At 41.1% G+C, this 19,975-nt stretch overlaps 1 protein-coding gene across 1 annotated transcript; it reads right to left on the bottom strand.

The window, feature by feature from the left end:
• Window positions 1-6: 6 nt before the first annotated feature.
• LOC108551443 (alpha-Mannosidase class I a) lies at window positions 7-17,742 on the bottom strand. Its single transcript, XM_017905615.1, has 6 exons — window positions 17,569-17,742; window positions 13,010-13,223; window positions 7,370-7,594; window positions 6,874-7,079; window positions 5,908-6,102; window positions 7-445 (listed from the first exon to the last, which is right to left on the bottom strand). Exons 1-6 carry the CDS (start codon window positions 17,707-17,709, stop codon window positions 323-325), a joined length of 1,104 nt encoding a protein of 367 aa, XP_017761104.1. The 5' UTR covers window positions 17,710-17,742; the 3' UTR covers window positions 7-322.
• Between the last annotated feature and the right edge of the window lie 2,233 nt (window positions 17,743-19,975).

The following is a 19,975-nucleotide window of genomic DNA, read 5'->3' as shown; positions in this document are numbered from 1 at the left end:
TTCTTTCTCCTTTGCTTCTTTCTCCTCTTTCCCCCGTTACATTTCCCATCTCTCCCTTTTCTCATTTTTCCCTATTCCCTAATCCAGAAACGTTCACCGTTCTTCCCGTTCCTCGAGTTCACCGTCGAATTTTCCCGTTGACATTGCTCTCGTTCCACGTGGACGAGTCGATGACGATTCTTCTTCCTTTTCCCGTGGTTCTATCCCGCGTTGCTCTCGCTCCTTTGTAAGATGCGGAGAACTTCCGGTGTTTCGAGCTGTTAGAACGGTGCTGCTGCCTCGTAGGTGCGTCGTTTCCTCGAGGTGTGAGGGTTCCTTTGAATTATAAAGAGGGAGCCGGCCGGTACAGGGGGTTACCCCGGATGGGAAGCACGTGCGCCTCGGAGTTGAACACCCATTCGTCTAGATTTATGAGATCGTCGTCGCTGAACAGCAGGTAGAGGTACTGAAAGAGATAAGAACACAGATTTAACGATTATATCTCGATCGCTCGATGATTTATTCGTTTCTATATATTTAAATCGCGTCTCGACGCTTCGGCGGTTGCATTCGAGTTCATTCGCGGGTTATTCTATTCGATGACAAAGGCAGTGAATTATTAATTTAATCCTTTGCACTTGAAAAGCGAGCCTCGCTGTCAGTCGCCATTTGTTTTCATACCGCAATTGGGCAACCGGGGGAACGAGAGACGACAATAACTGTATTATTATTTGGAATAATGCAACGATGTATTATTGTTACGATGCGACAGTACGTGAGATATTGGGACGGTATACTGTATGTATAATTCATACGTAATTCCTTTTTATGCCGTCGCGAGAAACGTCATCGAGTTTGTTACCAGGAGAATTTCGATTCGATGCGAGTTTGATGGTTTCTTTGCAAGGAAGGAAGCTGTAAGAGCAAAGGGTGAAATATCTGGATTTTAATTACAGTCGTATTTTCGATTTCTGTTTAATCGATTTTCTGTTTAACGCGTTAAACGCCACGTAGGTCCCTAGGGAACGGCACTAGACTTTCCGTTCACACCTCGCCGATCCCTACGGCCTGGAAGGGCCCACATGAGGGTTCGTAAAACTGGCGTGGCAATTCATAGACGCGAGTGCCATAACGGTCCAGTGTTTTTGTGACAATTGCCTGACAACGTGTATACCACGTTGTTGGCGATTCTGCGACAAAAGCATTACGACGTGCGTGGCACGTCCTTCCAGGGCAAGTGGTTAACGTGTTAACTCGAAACTCGAATGCAAAATAGTCGAATTTCGTCGCTGCCCCCAATGATTCGAAGTTTCCAAGTTCGTCATAAGATTTCAGAAGCCAATTTTCCTTTTAATCGCGATACTTCGTTTCATCCGTTTACTTTTCAGAGGTTCTCGCTTATCCCACGAGCTTTAAATTACGAGGTTCGACTTTAAATATTATAATAATCGAGCTATCATAGAGATACGTATGAAAACAAGATAAACGCGATTCGAGGCTAGTAAATATTTACTATCGCGAGTGTAATAAAGAATTCCACATTTACAAGTGTATCGTTACATTTTGTAACATATTTCCTGCAATTTCCTCTGCTAATTCCATTAGCCAGTTACCTATCAAAGTTCAATAACATCGGAGCGCATTTTATAACACATCGTGTACATTTCGATCAAGCAAATTGTACAATTAAGCTAAAATTAGAAGCACGGGGTCTTTAATAGCATCTGCTCGAAATGCAAATCAATATACATCGTTTACCGCAAATATTAATCTCATTTCCAGCGTTCATTCCCTTAGCCAGCGATTCCGCGCAGGAAACGCAAACCGATATACCAGCCGCCATTAATTTTCATCCCTTCCGTGTAAACATTCTTAATGACCGCCTTTTCAGCCTTTCGTTCGTCTGTATTCCAACTGCGGTAATTTTACAGCAGAAGTATTCGAAATAACTTAACGAGACTTCTCGCGAGCGCCCAAGGGTCTCGAGTGGCAATCAACCGCGCTATTAATAAATTCATTAACTTCGATTTTATTAACAGTTACGAACAGTCGACTTTAATACCGATAACGATCGTCGGGATTCTTTTCTTTTGCCCCGGGGTTGGCGGAGGAACGCAAGGCAACCCCTTTAACCGGAAGTTAACGACGCGGCTACGCGTTCGGGATAATGCAAGTTTAAACGCGTTGCGAACGCCGGGAAAATGTTTCATCGGGCCAGCGACTACCGGCGAAAGGTTAAATGAAAATTTGTGGACGCGGTGTAAGCGGTGTAACGACCGGGAAAATGTTCGTTAACGTTTAGCAGAATGGAAATAGATCGCGGGATACGGCACTGCGCGCCGCGTTAATGGCGGCGCTCGCACGATCTCGCCACTTTAAGTCCCGATGCGGTCGTGCGATTTCTACCGTTCCGATTCCCTGCGATCGGTACATTTTTCCTTGTCCTTTTAACTGGAGAGAGAAGAGGAAAGATATATCGATCACGCGAGATCGCAAAGGGAAATGTCGATGGTAAACGCGTTCTTTTATCGTTTAGATCAGGGCTGTCCAACTTTTAACTTTCCTGGGTCGTATTGCAGGAAGACGAGTTATTTTGGGTCGCATAAAATATACCTGACGCTAACGATAATATATACCTAACAATAGAAAAGATGTGAAATATATAGTTAGCATATTAATTAATTTAAACGCGAAAAACTAAATTTTAAGTAATCTAAACTTTATTCGAGTAATTAACTCTTTGCACTCGAGAAGTGAGCTTCAGTCACCATTTCATAAAATTTGGAAGATCGATATTATGGTTAAATTCAATAACGAAGCAAACTCTACATTCCAGCGGTGTGGGGGCGATTTCAATGTTCTGTCTTTTGTTATCAGTCTTCTGAAGACGACTTTTGACCTGCGAGGCCCTCAACAGGTCAGTTCTAATCATTCGCCAGTTGAATAAAGATCTACACAGTTTTTCCACAGTTTCTTCACTGAATACTATTCCTTGCGTAATAATCCCTTTAACAGATATTAATTAATATATCAAATTTAATGTAATGTAATGTAATGTAACAGTGTGCGCGGTATCAAAATCAAATAATTCTACAATTCTATTATTATACAATTCTTTATTTACTCCTCAGAAAAGTATCGTCAGTTTTTTAGCAGAGAATCTTTGAATTTCTACTCTCCTCTAGCCAAAAAATCGTTGAGTGCATAGGGTTAACTTCCCTGGGCCTTGTTGCAGGAAAACGAGTTATTTTGGGTCGCATAAAATATACCTGATACTAACGATAATATATACCTAACAATAAAAATGAAAAAAGAAAAGATGTGAAATATGTAGTTAGTATATTTGAGTAATTTAAACGCGAAAAACTAAATTTTAAGTAATCTAAACTTTATTTGAGTAATTAACCCTTTCGGTACGAGTGCATTGTCCGCTTACATGGTCAGTCCTCTTTTGTACGAAGATTTTCTTAAGCGTTAAATAAGAAGCTTAATAACATAATGCTTTGTTCAACAAGTATTGTTTGTAGCTTTAATATTAAAACATATTTATATAAAATTCTACACAGATGGATGCCGGATATAGCCGACGCTTTCTTACCGAAAGGGTTAATTTATGAGTCTTTCTATTATAAGACAGCAACACGGAATATTCCTTACTTTGACATTGTTTTATATATTTTATATATATATAAAATTGGGCCACATTTTGCGTGGTAATGGTTACATAGATTTTTAAATATATAGGTATTGGAATGAGTGGAAGAAGTATGCATGGGATGGAAATATTATTATGATAAATGAGTATGCGTGTAATGATTGAGGTGTTGTGTGAATTGTTTAGGTTCATGTAACGTACGAAAGAAGAAAGAAAAAAAGGAGAGTGATTTGGCATACGTCAGTTGCAATTGAGTTTTAACCCTTTGCACTCGAGAAGTGACACTCAGTCACCATTTAATCAAATTCTAAAGATCGACGTTAATTAATGTATCAAATATAAAATTACCTAACGATGTGTGGAATGTCGAAGAAAAATAATTCTACGTCTTAGTTTGCATATGATTTCTCATTTACCATTTTAAAAATTTCGTCGACTCTATGACAGAAAGTCTGGGAATTACTATTTTTCTGTAACGAAAAAGTCGTCAGGTGCAAAGGGTTAATAGTGAGAAGACGTGTGAACATGTGATTATGATATATTAATTATATTTCAACCTAACATTTGTGTTTAATAATCTTTGTAATTAAATATACGATTCTTTTTATTGTTATTAAATTTCATTCGCTACTAACATTTTGAGAGCCCGAGTTGGACAACCATGATTTAGATCCGCGATCGATTCGTTTTACGCGGGAAAAATTTAAACATCGAAGCGATTATCGGCAAGTATTTCTGATTTTGTTACGTGTTTGACGATTCCTGCCATTATCGAAGATCGTAATTCGTCGGCGAGACGATTGCACGTGCAGCGAGAGAGCATGTCCAAGATATTCCGGTTTATCGGGCTGCTTTTATGTGGCTGAACTCTGACACGGTTGCGGGGTTCAAGGAAAATTAAACGGATATTGGTATATTATTTAATATACCAAGTTCCCCGCCAGACTGGTTTTTGCTCGGCTTCTGCTCACGCTACGTAAATCGTGCGAGCATCGTGTTATTAAGAGTAATAATTTTCCTTATCACACGTGACTTGTAACGTTCGTAAAACTACGAGATTCATTACCATTAATTATTATCGCTGTTGCTAATAAAAATCTGTAATAGATACGCTGCGAGAAGAAAGCAAAATTCTCGTTTCCAGAAATTATCATAGTAGTAGCACAGCTTGAGTAAAAGGGAAAAGAAAAATACTTGTGTGACGAGGAACGGGTGGATAATTATAAAATAAAAATATAAACCGGACTGTATTAATTTATACTCATTTTTATAACACGACTCTCTCTTTTAGTGGAATCTCGGAATATTCTTTCATATGTATCACACAGAATTCGAATTTTTATTATGGCTATGAATATATACATCAACGAAACGATCTAATCCCTTTCCACGTGTTTAATCGAAGACATAGCTCTGCAAACATTACATGCAAAAATTACGGTAATAAAGCATCATCTGAATTTATTGTACATCCGACATTTATTGTTATTTCAGGTTCCCTACTTTTCGCCATTTTACTAATACCACAACCATCGATGGAAGATCGGACTCTATCCCCCTATCGGAGGAATAGATTTGCTGTACGAGAAAAATTCCACGAAGCTAGCATTAGGAATTCGAAATGAAGGGAATTAAAAAATTATGGTAATAAAGCATCGTCTGAATTTATTGTACATCCGACACCGATCGTTGTTTCAGGTTCCCTACTTTTCGCTATTTTACAAATACTGCAACTATCGATGGAAGATTGGACTCTATCCCCCTATCGGAGGAAGAGATTTGCTCTACGAGAAAAATTCCATGAACCGTGCATAAAGAATTCGAAATGAAGGGAATTAAAAAATTACGGTAATAAAGCATCGTCTGGATTTATTGTACATCCGACATCGATCGTTGTTTCAGGTTCCCTACTTTTCGCTATTTTACAAATACCACAACCATCGATGGAAGATCGGACTCTATCCCCCTATCGGAGGAAGATTTGCTGTACGAGAAAAATTCCACCAAGCGAGCATTAGGAATTCGAAATGAAGGGAATTAAAAAATTATGGTAATAAAGCATCGTCTGAATTTATTGTACATCCGACATCGATCGTTGTTTCAGGTTCCCTAATTTTGGCTATTTTACAAATACTGCAACAACCGATGGAAGATCGGACTCTATCCCCCTATCGGAGGAAGATTTGCTGTACGAGAAAAATTCCACGAAGCGTGCATAAGGAATTCGAAATGAATGGAAGAAATGAAGGGAATCAGGACAGAAGTGTTGGTACCTTGAGCGTCTCGGCGAAGAAGTAGCTCTGTTGGACGTCGTCCTGTGGCGGTTCGACCAGGTAAACATTGTGGAGCCCGGTGAAGCCTCCTGGAACACGACAGTATTTCTCGAGCGCCTGAACAGCCTCCCAGCCCCACTCACGGTACTTCGGGTCCTTTGTCAGCCGCCACATCACGAAGTACGATTCGAAGGTCTGAAAGAAAAATATTTTACCTCGGAATTTGGCCAGCGGCCTGTGTTTGCCTCGGCGGGTGACGCGGGAAAGAACGGATTGAATATTTCAGCTTTCATTACCGGTCGTGAAAGCAGCCGGGAATAAATGCTCGAAACGTTTCTCTACGCTTCGTTTCATCGTTTCGTTTCTTCCTGGTCTCCTTTGGTTAGACCAGGCGCGAAAATCCCTGTCTTGAAACGACTCGCGCATGCTAATAATTCGTCCATTTTGATCTTATCCATTTGATACACTCGCGGAGAGAATCGATTTTTGACAAAAATTGATAGAGGTCGCTCTCTCTAATACACGAATCATTAAAATCGAGTAATTTATCACTAACGAAATTAATAATTTATAAAATTATTGGTATGTTATTTTATTTATAAAATTAATAATTTATTATTAACGAAATTAAAAATTCGCCTTATTCTAAGTTAGCCATTTGGAGTACTGTTTTTAGTGAAAAGATGACCGATTTTTGCTTCAATCCATTGACTGAAGCTCGTTTGAAGTCGGTTCTTACTGGATCCCAAATTTTACCAACGATTCTTAATTTATCGTCGTCTAATATATTTAGTATTTTTAATAGTACACACGAAGATCAACGTCAACTTAAAAGACTCGATATTTCTCTTACCCCATTTATTCGCGCGTGTTTTAACGTTTCCTAAGTTTCATTTCACCCAAATTATTTTCTGCCCATTTTCATCAGCGAATACACTGTTTCCAGTTTTCGAAAACAAAATTTACCTCCGGTCGAAGAATGTAGTACTTTTCGCCGTTCTTTAAACTTTTCGCTTCGTTGCCCTCGATGAAGTGGAAGGCTTCCGGTCCGAGTTTCGTGTAACTTCGATCGTAGGATTCGTGGCACGTGTGGGTGAGACCAGCGGCTATCCTCATGTAGCTTTCAGATAATTCGTTTTCCAGGGTTTTAGCGCCCAATGCGAACATACCGCCTGGAAACAAGCACAGCAATTTTTCCCCGTTCGACACGGACAAGATACGGTTTCTAATTTACGATAATCCCATCGTCGAATATTTATGATAAAAATTCGCCTCATAGAAATGAGCGAATCTTAAAAATTTATCTCAAATAATTCGCGGAAATGCGTTAAATCGATTCGATAAAATTGGAAAAATTTCGCACGAGTAGAAATAGGGTAAAAGTTTGAATACTTTGGAAAGGGAGGAAAAGTAAGAGGAGGTATAAATTGATGGATGAGAGAAGGTTACTTTTACAACTTACCAGCGAAGCACGCCAGATGACCCATTTTGTGTTCCAGCCTGTCGTATTTCAGGTCCGACACGTAGAGCAGCTTGCCTGGCGACGTCTTGATCATGTGTTGATCTATGGCCGCGATCGCTTCGTCGTACATTTGTCTGGCTTCGACGTCCTCCTTCCCGGACTGGATCCATGCTTTCAACAGATACTCGTAGAAACTGTCGCCAAGACCTCCCAGCGACATGTGATCTGTGTTGGGGATGAGAAAAAGTTCATCGATAAACCGCCATACATTCGCCATTTTCTTATGCTACGTCGTTGTCGTCGTATTTCAAATATCTCTCGTCTTTTCGTTAAAAAATATATATAGTCTTTCCACTAACATTAGAACAGGTTTTCTCAACCTATTTTGGCTCGTGATTCCTTTTTCGACATTCTCTATAGTCCCTTTCTTCTCTATTTTCTACATAACCCCAAAGGTATAAATTTATAACAAATACACGTATCCCATATTTCTTTACGTCTGTAGCCCTTCAATTTTGCCATTTTTCTACGTTGCAATTAGAAATAAAATATTTAATTCGATTTGGCAGGACCTTATGATCTTCGTTGAGAACCCCGAATTAGAATTATCTAGCAAATCGAAAAGTCTTGGTTTTGGTTAAAATTAATGTTGATTCTTATCAAGATAGGAACACCATTAGGTAAGCAAACTCGTTTACCATTTCATTTTTGTCATCCTATTTCAATTGTTAATATAATATGATATCTACGTATATTAACCCTTTGCACTCGAGAGGCGCCCTTCAGTCACCATTTGATAAAATTTCGAAGCTCGATATTAATTAATATATCAAATTTAAAACAATGTAACAGCGTGCAAGGTATCGAAGTCAAATAATTCTGCGTGTTAATTATTATACGATTTATTATTTACTGCTCAAAAAATATCATCAGCCTTATGGCAGAAAATTTGTCAACCTGTGCCCTTCTTTAGCCACAAAATCGTCCAGTGCAAAGGGTTAAAATTAAATCCAAGTGACAAGTCAGCTCTCGCAGTGTTAAAAGGCGACCCAGACAAATCTCGGAAGATAAGGCGGATAGTTTAATTTCAACAGATTCGATTTAACCCGTCGTGTGCTGGCCGATCAGATAAATTCACGAGAACCAGTTCGTGGAGCAAGTTCGCCGGGACAACTGGCAAATCCATCACGCGACTGCTCTTAAGCTCGTTACACGTTTCAAAAGCTGCGAGATAAAGAAGCTACTTCGAAAATCCGCGGAATTCCTGTCGGCCTGGCTCTATCTTAATAACACGCGATCCTCGCGCCAGGTCTACGGGTCTCATAATTCTCCACTCTCCAACGAGAATTTCCCATTGAACTGGAAACAAAGCACGAGGACAAACTGACTGGAGAAACGTACGAGCCACTTCCAGCCGACGAGACAATTACTTTGAAACAGCTTTTTCATCCTATCTGGATACTCGGTGGTCACATGCAGAGCTTGAAAACTGTCATAAAATAGCTTCAGATTTCTGGAATAGTTACGAACAACTTCCATTCCGAATAATTACGCCATAAAGGACCTAAATTTCTTACTAAATCTGTTCAGGTTAAGTCTCCTCTATTAATTCCCATATGGATTCTATAATCGTAATTTTTTAGGGTCCGTATAAATTTCGAAACGGTTCTGGAACGAGCCCAGGAAGTTGCGTTACGTCCCCTCGATCTTCCAGTTGAAACGCGAATCCATCGAAACGATCGAGTTCGCGCTTTCCAAGTTGGATCGCGATAAATAACGACGCGAAGCGAGCACGGAATGGAAATGGTCGGTCTACGTGGAAATCGGTGATCCGAGGAACGCTTTATTATGAAAACGAACAGCGAAATGGTCGGGCACTTAGGCTCCACAGGTTCTCGCAGGCACGGAAGATAGCGGAGGCTGCAGACGCGGATATCAGCGAGGTTTTTGCACGAAGAAGAGGGCTACTCCGACAACTCGTCTGAGAGACAATGAGAGCTCGAGCGGTTTCACTCTCGCGACTCTTCTTCAGCTGCAGAGGGCGTCGGGCGCTTCCGTTTCCCGCAGACTCCTGCCGCACTTCGCGATCTACTGGAAACGTGCGCGCAGGGACGCGATCGAGATCGATATAGAGGGTAAGTAAATTGATGTCGGTCGAGATTTCTCAACGAGTACTCTCGATTGATTTTCCTATTCTTTCGAGCATTTCGCTCCCCGGGTAATTGCGCTTGGAGATGAATCCGTGGAGCTGCGCGATAAGTCACGTTCTCTGGCTCTCGTGGGAACGGTTTCGAACCGATTTCGGGTTGATAGCGTGTCTTAATTATGTTCCTGGAGCTTTCAAAAATATGAAATTTCAGCGAAAGTATTCGTAGATCGACATGGATTTCTTTCGCATAAATTGTTCTTGTATCTTCCCATCTTTTGTTTATGAATTCTATTTATTTTTACTTGTTCGTTTTTAAATGGAATTTAGTAAAAATCGTGTATTCTGCAGAGTTTACTCGTGGTAAACAGAGAAACATCAGGCTGGTCGGTACTCTCGCCAATACAGGTTCTCTAATCATCCAATTCCTGCAAATACATCCTTCAGCCGGGGCTCCATTGTTCCTGCGTTTGAAGCACGAACCTACTAAATAAATAGCTTTACCCAGTCCACTAACAGACCCTGGATGAAACGCGTTATTCTTTTTCTTTGTTTGCCCCTTCTCGTTACTTTACACGCTCCTCACGATAGAACCGTAGAAACATCGGAATTATTCTTTTCAACTTGCACTAGAGTCTTCGCGAGTAGTCTAGGTACTGCGAGGAACTTAATTACGGACATTCTGAAGTTGGGAAAAGATCGGAACGACTATTTCCCGTATCGTGATCGAACTTACAAGGAAGTCGATGTTTTCGAAATCCGCGCGATTTCACGTAAACGTAACGAACAAGATAGGAGTTAGCACAGGTACCATCGTAAAGAGGTGGGCGACAATGAAGACCATCAGAGTGTCCAAGCAAACCACGCTACTCGCTATTTTTCAGCACAAAACAAAGCAAATCCAACCACGCGATTGTTCCATCACAACCAACGTCCCATCTGCCACTATCCACCTCCACTGTTCTTGAACTTCATACTCCTCGGATGCTTCTCCCGTTCTCGTCACACGCTTATCGGGACTGTCGCAGGGTTCCCTGGAAGGAACGGAAAGGGTACTACTGGAAGGAAGCCCGTTGATCCGACTTCGCAGCTGCTGCTCGTCGACCATTCAGCCGCCGGTGAATACGAGCGGCCAGCTAATTACCCGGCCGAAGCTTCCTCTGGAAGTGGCCTCGCGACGCTGCAGATTCAATAGAACCATAAATTTAAGGCGACTCGAAGGTTGACGGTTGCCCAGGATGAACGCGGGCAGGGCGAGAGAGAAAAAGGGGGAGCGGGGCTAAGCACGGAAAGGGGGGAAAAAGGATGAAAGGAGAAGAAAAGGGCGAGGGACAGGGGGAGGCCGAGGACGAGGAGAGGTCGGTTCCAGGACGATGATAAATATTCGTCGGGGATCGTCATACGCGCAACGGGAAAATGCGGGAGGAGGACGAAGTCGGCGGAACAACGGGAGAAGAAGAGGATTTAGCACCCGAGGGGATGCGCGGCATGATAAATGCGATATTCGGGGAGACGGTGCAAAGAGTGCCGGCCACGGGAACAGCTAGTCTCCTCGGAAGGCGACGCGAGGCACAAAAGGAAGCCGAGGACGGGGCACCCGTGGAACGGCAGCAACACCATCGCGTCGAAACTATTCCACCGATATAATTGATAGCCGTCAGATTAAAAATCTATTTTGCCGAAAATTCTCCGGGCGCGGGAAGATTTATTAAATGAAATTACAGTAATAAAGCATCGGCCATATTTACATCCGACATCGATCGTTGCTCCATGGCTCCCCCGTTTTTCTCCTTTTCAAGTTTCATCCCATGCTTTGCGTTTTCTCTGTCAGTCTTTCTTCTTCTTTCCAACTGCTTCTCTGCTTTTGTTTCCCCCTCGTCTTTCATTTTTATTTATATATTTCGTAATTGGGCAAATGCTTCTACGTACGATTGATCCCTTGCACACTGGAGACTCTTCGATTTTATTATGCAGATTCTGTAGTAAAGGTACTCGAGGAGTGGTTAGAGGTTCCGATTTGAAACCAAACACGTTCCAGAGATTTATAAACACGGTCATCCTATACCTTCCAATTTTTACCCGTGAAAATAAATTGTAGGATACCAGTGTCTCCGTAATGGCGCCGATGCAGCGTCGAGGGTTAACGCAGAAGGGGGGACAGGTTACGCAAACGGAATAGAGAACAGCAATGACGTGATAAAATACGTAACACGAAGAAAAAAAGTAACAAAGAATAACGCATAATGCGTAAGACGCGAGCGAGTGTAATAAATCATTAATTAAATCCGAGTTGATCGGATACGGGAAGGTAGAATTTGGGAAGGGAATTTTTATTCTCGCAGCCGACAAGCCGATGTTCCTCATTTGTCACGAGTGGTGTATATACGTCGGTTTTTGACTGGATGATGCTGCGTTGGTCGCCGTTGTCCTTTTTCAGAGTTCGATACTCGACCGGGGGATTCATTTTCATGGTCGCTCGCGGGATGAATGATTTTATCGCGAAACCGTGCTCACGTGGCCCCGTTGCTTTCGCTGCGATGCGTGAGAATTACCGGTGGTCCTTTGAAAGACAGTTCTCTTATTAGGTACGTGTGAAATTTATGAAGCTGCGACGTAGCATGAGAGGAATAATTAGCCCCGTGTTTTTGCCAGCAAACCGATCGTTGCCGCCGGAATTGATGCGGACAATGATTTAAGTAAGCCGGGAATGGGATTACCCGGGGTTGCTGGATACCGTATAACGCCTTGCAAGATTTATCGTTGTTATTAAGTGCCTCGGTATCTCCTGCGGGTTGCTCGATAGAGCGTGCAAACAGATACACGTACGCGCGTCCCTGCCGAACCACATGGAAATTCCATTTCGACTACTTACCGTCTATTTGTCACGCGAATCGGTGGTATACGGGTCGGTCTAGTTAGCGAGAACATAGTCGAAGAGGAACTGTTACCAAAAGTGAAGTACGATAGAAAAATTGCAGCAGACCATAGCATCGAAAGGGGTCTATCAAGTTCTTGGAAAATGATAAATACTGCATGCGAAAATTTTACGTCCCGTAGGTGGTTTCTTTTAGCAACTATTTTCCTGAATTTTCCGTGAATCGACCACTGGTGTCTATTCTAAATAAAGAAGAGAATCTACATTTTATATTTTATATTTTGGACTTATCCAACATCGCATCTGTACCCCCTGAATTTTCTGGCTACTGATATTTTTCGTGAAATCATTTCTTCGCCATCGTCATTATTGAATTTCGCGTCGATTAGATACTCATGTTCCACGGAAAAGTATCTAAATTTTATATTTTCATATTTAACCTACTCGATCCATCTTTATAAACCTTCGTTATCTCGTACAAATAATTTCCCAAATAATCCTCGAATTTTACATCTCGGGTTCACGATTTTTCCCCATTAATTTCTTCAAATCTCGCAGGTTTACCTGATAATAATAGCAACAACAATAATAATAATGACAATAAAAATAAATGACTCACGCTGTCCCCAGTTGCCCGTCTTGGGGTTGATGTAGTTCGGGTACAGTCCTTTTGGTTTCTCCTGGTTCTTCAACACTTTCCTCACGTTCTCGACCTTGCTCTTGAAAACCGGATTGCCGGTGATGTCACTGAGGTAGGTGAATTCGAGGTGCATCGTGCCAATCTCGGATAGGATGCTGCACCCGCCACTCGCCCAGCCGTAGTTCTTGCTCGCCTGAAAGATTCCCGACGCGACACCGGGTCGATTAGCAGCGGAAGCGAGGCAGAACGGAAGCGGAGGCTCGAATCAGCGGCGAAGTCGCGGCGGCGATCGAATCAAACGGATCCAATTAAACGAAATAACAAAGACGGGCCTGGGCCGGTGTTTATAGAGACGGTTTCCAAGCTTCGCGAAACGAACGCGCCTCGTGCTTCGCACCGGCAAGATAAATATTAACCCCGGCCGTGGAAATTACCGGCAGTGGCCGCGATAATGAAAACGTTCGGTTGCAGCGCGAAATTTAATCGAATTTTCGCCGTCGGGCCACTGGAGAATCGGAAGAAGCGATCGCTGATTGCCTCCGAGAAGAATCGACTGGGAAATCTAGCCGTCAGACTGTTTTCTCTGCCGGCGAGTTTCGATGAGCTGAAATTATCCTGATTTTATCGCGGGTTCCTAGGGGTTTCCTGGAGATCCGAGAGCGAGAGGCTATCGAGCCATTCATGGGAAGGTTGCTTCCCTTTCGTAAGAAAATGATCGAATTTCGCGATAATCGAGGATAACATTGTAAAACAAATTTTAACTTTCCCTTTAAGCTGTAATATCCATTAGGCGATTCCTGTAGAGTTTCCCGAACGCGAATCCGTAATCAAAATTGTTCTATTATTGTAAGTTTCCGAAAAATGTGAGTTTTCCTTAAAAAATGCACGATTTTTGGATAAAATGAGGTACAGTATTACGTGAAACCTCTTTTACCCATTTGGACCGGACGCATCTTCTTTACTGGGCCTGGTTGGTACTGCCAAAGGATGGCCAACGGTCAAGGGTCAGTGGTCAATGGTCAGTAGTCAGTAGTCAGTAGTCTGCGGTCAGTGGTAAGCACATGTATATTTCTTTACGTATGTGTATATGTATGTGCGTATATATACATATGCGCGTGTATATTTCTTTCTCTTTCTAGTATAGCTTGATTTTCAAATTGACTGGCTATTGCCTTCGTAGTCTCTAATTTCTATTTTACAATTTTTTCTTGTTCTTTTTCTCTTCATTTCACATTATTTTTCTTATTTATTTCGTATTGATTTTTAATTTGTAACTTTTCCTTCAGATTACAGAATTTGTATACGATTATTATACGCGCAATAATATAATTACGTGAAATCAGTTTGCGATCATTTGACGTCATTCAGACGACACATACTCGATTACCGCGACCCGAAACGCGTTTATAATCGAAGCATCCGTCCCGGTTGACACGAAAGCCATCGAATTTGATTTTGGCATTTATTTAGTGCACTTTTCGTGTCGCGTGAAACAACACAGTTTCAACCGGATTTCCATTCGAGGCGACGAAGTTTCCCGGTCGAATCTGCAGTCCATGGTTTTCACGGTGTTACGGCACTCTATGGGGAGAATGGAAAAAGCCGTCGGGCCCGGTATTCGTGTCGTTCAACGTGGAAAAATTGGATCGCGGGGAGAAAATGGCGGAAAATAGAGCGAGCGAGTATACAGGCAAAGGGCTGAACAAATAGTTTTTTAAAGTTAGAACTTCGAAATGCTGCGTGGAAAATGGGACAAAAGGACCTTTGCAGAGAAACAGGGAAAAATGTGGAATAGAAAACATAGAAACGAGAAACGATGAACGAGATTTTGGAATATTATACAGGGTTTTTAATATACCGAATAATAAAAATTATTCGTGGACTCCTTGTTGTGCTAAATCTTAGGACTGCCATAAGCTTTGCAATTTATATAATTTTCCTCACACACAGTCTACTAATTTTTCCGTTTATATACGATGAGCTGAGTCGATTAGTGCATCAAAAATTATGCGACCACTAACAAAAAGGTACTCAAAATTATTCTCCAAGCTATTTGTTAAAAAGATAAATTTAATTGTGAACAAAAATCAATCTAGGAGATAAGATATGAACAAATAATTTATAAGATACAAATTCCTAGAACAAATGTTTACATAAATATTCGATAACAATTGGGGACTTAGGCGAACCGTGCCAAGTACCCTCTTGACACTCTTAGGAGTCGGGTACAGCTGCAGATGTGTCTCAGATGAGTTGGTCAGTCTTTCAAGAGAAGCATCCAAAGAAACATATATCTTCCTTGAGAAATAAAGACTTCAACAGAGAATACGTGAACCATTCACTGCACAAATCGATTAAATCTACTTTTTGAAAAATCTGAAATATAAAAAGCTATGACTATACCAAGTGCTTTGACACTTAAATTTAAGATTTTTCAAAAAGGGGAGTTAATTGGGTTAATGGCAGTGAACGGCTCATATATACAGGATGGGTCATCATATATTGCCATCTAGATATACGTCATTAATTAATACGTATTAATAATCATTATTAATGATCTATATCTAGATGGCAATATATGGCAACTGTTGGATGACTAATGATTCGTTGGCCCTTAGTCACTAGAAGGGCCTGGCTGCTAAACGCAGACCAATTTCAGAGTCCAAAAACAATTGACTCATTCTCACTTTCAGTAAGGGCCAATGGTCATCTTCACCACACCAAAAACTAACATATAAGCACCCAAAAAATTTGCGAAAAGTCAGTTTCAGTCCAGTTCCAGTTTTCAGTTTTAGTTTTTTCCTCTCCGCCGACTTGTATTTTTCCAACGTAGCCCTGTTGCTAGGGCCCGTATTGTATATTGAAATCCGGGTTCCAACACGACCCACCCTGTATATTGTACTTATTTTACTATTAACCCTTTGCACTCGATAGGTGACTCTCAGTCACCGTTTGTTTTAATTCTATAATTTAGATAATGAATGATGATAATTATATTAAGAACATCGAAATAAAATTATTATATCTTTAATTCTATAATTTAGATAATGAATGATGATAATTATATTAAGAACATCGAAATAAAATTATTCTATCCGTTCGTTTCTCACTCAAATTCACGATTTTCTTTTTTTAATTTTAGCATAAAGAGTATCAGTGAGCTTACAAAAATCTAAGAAGAGCTTCGAATTGCATCTTCATAACCAAGAAATCTTCGAGTCCAAAGGGTTAAAACCCATAATCCCAATACTATTCAATATCTGTCGAGGAGTTAACGAGTAATTTCCACTAGTAGCTTAAAGTCGGACACCCATGTAAAAAGGATAGGAGGAAGATAGATGAAAGGGATGAAGGAAAGGAGAAGAATAAAGTGGTCAAAGTGACGAAATACTGGTTTTCGTAGCCTCGTTATTCGACCAATTAAGAATTTGCATATTAATCGCGACCCGTCGCTTTAGCAAACGTGACTTGTCGGAATCGTTTCAATTAAAGCCAACGAACGCACCGTGCCCGTGTTTCTAATGTATGTGCAAAAACCACCGAGATTACTGCCTTCTCTGTAAGCCTCTCAGACTCAATCTCGACGCCTTGGGCATACGTGCGCGTTACCGGTAAAGAAAGGAACGAATTTAGCGTAATACAAAAAGCGCCTTGTTTTCGTTTTCATTTTGCGATACGATTCTCCGGCATGAGATTTGCGTTTCTCTTTGGGCACACTTTTTTCGCGGACACAGTCGGATTTCGCAGATACCTCTGTACGATTCGTTCTTCCTCGCGGGCTGTTTCCAAACGTGAAATAAAATTCGTTCCATCGGCGATTGTTTACCGACTAATAGGTAATTTCAAGCTTCTAATTTGCGGCTATTAATTTTTTATTTTCCATTGTCAAATTAATTTTAAATTTCCGACCGTCGATTTAGCAGCCTCCGCTCTTTCAATTACCCCAATTTTCGATTAAAAATTAATTTTTAATTTTCAGCTTCGAGCTTCCACTTTCCTGCGTTGTTTATTTTCAATCGTTGAATGTTCAATTTTCAATTTTAAATCTCCGCTATGTCAATTGTCAGTCTTCGCAATTCCAGGGTTCAATTTCCAGGTAGAACGTGCAAAGCAACTGCTCTGTCTCGGTTTTCGAATTGCGAATTTTCGACTGGTAATTACCGATGTTCAGTCTTCGCTTGCCAATTTCCAACCCCAAATTCCAATCCCGAACCCGCAAGTGGTTTAACATCCCCCGGATTCGCACAGCCCCGGCCCCCAATTCCTAACTTTTAATCCCATTTCAGCAACATTAATCGCGTAAAGTTCATGGTAGTTAAAGGGAATCGCTCTGTGAAGAGGCGCGACAGAGTATCTGGTAAAGGAAGCAAGAAATTGCCGAACAATCCGGCAATCGGCGCGGTTCATCCTTCCTTTAGCACGGAAATATTTAAACCGTGGAAATTTCGCGGCCGCGGTTACGGAAGAAATAATTAACGTTAAAGGACGCCGGCGTCGGCACGGCGGTCGACGCGTAGCCGCGAAATCCCCGAACTCACCCCGGTATGGAGATTGATGAGGGAGTGAGGAATTCCGGTTCCCGTCTGGAAAGCAGGCAACATCCGTTCGCCGAGCTGAGCCGCCTTATCCCGGAACATCACGTCCCCGGTGAGAGCGTAACAGGCCAGCAGACTTCCCATGAAACGAATGTTCGTCTCGAACAGGGATATCTCGGAGTTCTGAAAAAAAGAAACACGGGAAACGCTTTCATTAATGCACGTCTATCATTGGAAAGCCGGGCTAGAGGCTAATTCGGCTGGCTATGCGCCAGAGACGGAAACGCAATACAGAGAGGTATATACAGATTCGACGAATCGTTTTACGGATTATGGTAGTTCTGAGATCTCAGTTCTAAGCTCTTAGTTCTGAGTTCTGAACTCTCGATTCTGAGTTGTTAGCTCCGAGTCCTGTGATCACAGTTTGGAATTCTGAGTTCTGAGCTCTCAGTTCTGAGCTGTGTGATCTGAGATTTAAACTGCGAGTCCTGTGATCACAGTTCTGGGTTCTGAATTCTGAGTTCGGAATTCTAAGTCCTGAGATCTGAGTTCTGAGCTCTGAGTCCCGAGATCTGAGATCTGAGTCCTGAAATCTAAGTTCTGAGTTCTGAATCCTGAGATCTGAATTCTGAGTCTTGAGTCTTCAGATCTAAGTTCTGAGCTTTGAGTCCTGAAATCTGAGTTCTGGGATCTAAGTTCTGAGCTCTGAATCCTGAGATCTGAATTCTGAGTCCTGAGTCCTGAGATCTAAGTTCTGAGCTCTGAGTCCTGAGATCTAAGTTCTGAGCTCTGAGTCCTGAGATCTGAGTTCTGGGAGCTGAGTTCTGGGATCTGAGTTCTGCGCTTTGAGTCCTGAGATCTGAGCCCTGAGATCTGAGCCCTAAGATCTGAGTTCTGAGCTCTGAGTCTTGAGATCTGAGTTCTGAGCACTGAATCCTGAGATCTGAGTTTTGAGCTCTGAATCCTGAGATCTGAGTCTTGCGTTCATAATTCTATATTTTGAGATCTGAGATCTGAGCATTCTTATACTTCTATATACTTTTTAAAATTTTCTACTATTATTCCTTATTTCACTCAATATCCACAAAAATTTTATTATTCACAGGTTTCATGAGAATTACCTACTATTATTTAATACCATCTATATACGATATTATCCGTTTAATTATACATTACAGATCGGTGGTTGTATCACCTTAGATCCTTTTAACCGGCAATTTAAATCGCTATTCCAGAGACTGTCTTTAAAAGCGATTTCAGGATTACGTTTGTGTACGTAGTCCGCTTTAAAGGTCCGTGCAACACCGATTTAAGTCCGAATTTCGGAGATTAATATTCAAAGTAATTTCAAGAATTTATTATCATATATATCCTTTTGCCTGTTTACCGTTTCATTTTTCGTTAATTTATGTCGCGCGTATTTACGCGGGATAATAAGTCACGATTTACGTACACCAGCGTGTTCTTTCATGTTCGTGGTTATGTACAAAAGAAGATTAACGCTTTATAGTGACGTTATTTATATTTCTCGGTTTCGAACGGTCAACAAACCTAATGAAATACTACTGAAAGCATTAGAAAAGGAGGGGAAAGCCGAGTTGGTTCGCGCACCTGAGTCCTGGTGCCCAGGACCGGTTTCATACGCGATACAGCCATGGATTTGTGAAGTCAGATTGCTTTTTTCTGCTCCGTATATTTTTTTCCCCGTTTGTTGCACTAACTCACCTTGCTTACATTTCACGTTGCATTTAGCCATTTCCTTGCGAATGGCCACCACGCAACAGCGAGCGCATGGCCTTTTTCCCTCTTACTTTTTTAATACCGAAACACGTATTTACTTAGCTTTCCATTGACGTATATTCCGAAAAAATACGCCACGCGTGGAATAATTTAAATCTGAATCCGAAAAATACGCAGATTTACTCGTCGCTGATGAATGAAATTATGGCAGTCGTGATAAAATTCAGCTTTTATCGAGATCCAGAAAATTATCGCGTTGGATCTTAACGTAGATGCAGAGATTAATGTCGCGTGTGAAGTATATGCTGTATTTTGTTTTATTTTTCTCGGTAAATCAGGCACGATGTACTTGTGATTCCACTAATTCAATAAAGTCTCGACAACATCTATCAATAACGATAGATAACAATATCTAGCTGTGATCTATGGATCTTTCTTCCTGTACGCGATGCTGAATAGATCAGACACGTGTTCATACAGAGTTCTTATGTACATATTAAATTATTATTAAATTTAGTCATATCAAAGTGTCGTATTATTAAATTATTAGTCATATTAACTAATATTAATATTAATTATATTAATTATTAATTAGTGATATTATTAAATTTAGTCATATCAAAGTGTACCTTTATCTTGCCACTATCAATTTCTAACGCTAAGAAATATC

Source organism: Eufriesea mexicana, unplaced genomic scaffold (genome assembly GCF_001483705.2).
Source record: "Eufriesea mexicana isolate 0111107269 unplaced genomic scaffold, ASM148370v2 scaffold4126, whole genome shotgun sequence".
NCBI classification, from domain to species: domain Eukaryota; kingdom Metazoa; phylum Arthropoda; class Insecta; order Hymenoptera; family Apidae; genus Eufriesea; species Eufriesea mexicana.
Note: the sequence above shows the minus strand (reverse complement) of the source record. Positions and strands in the feature narration are given on the sequence as shown.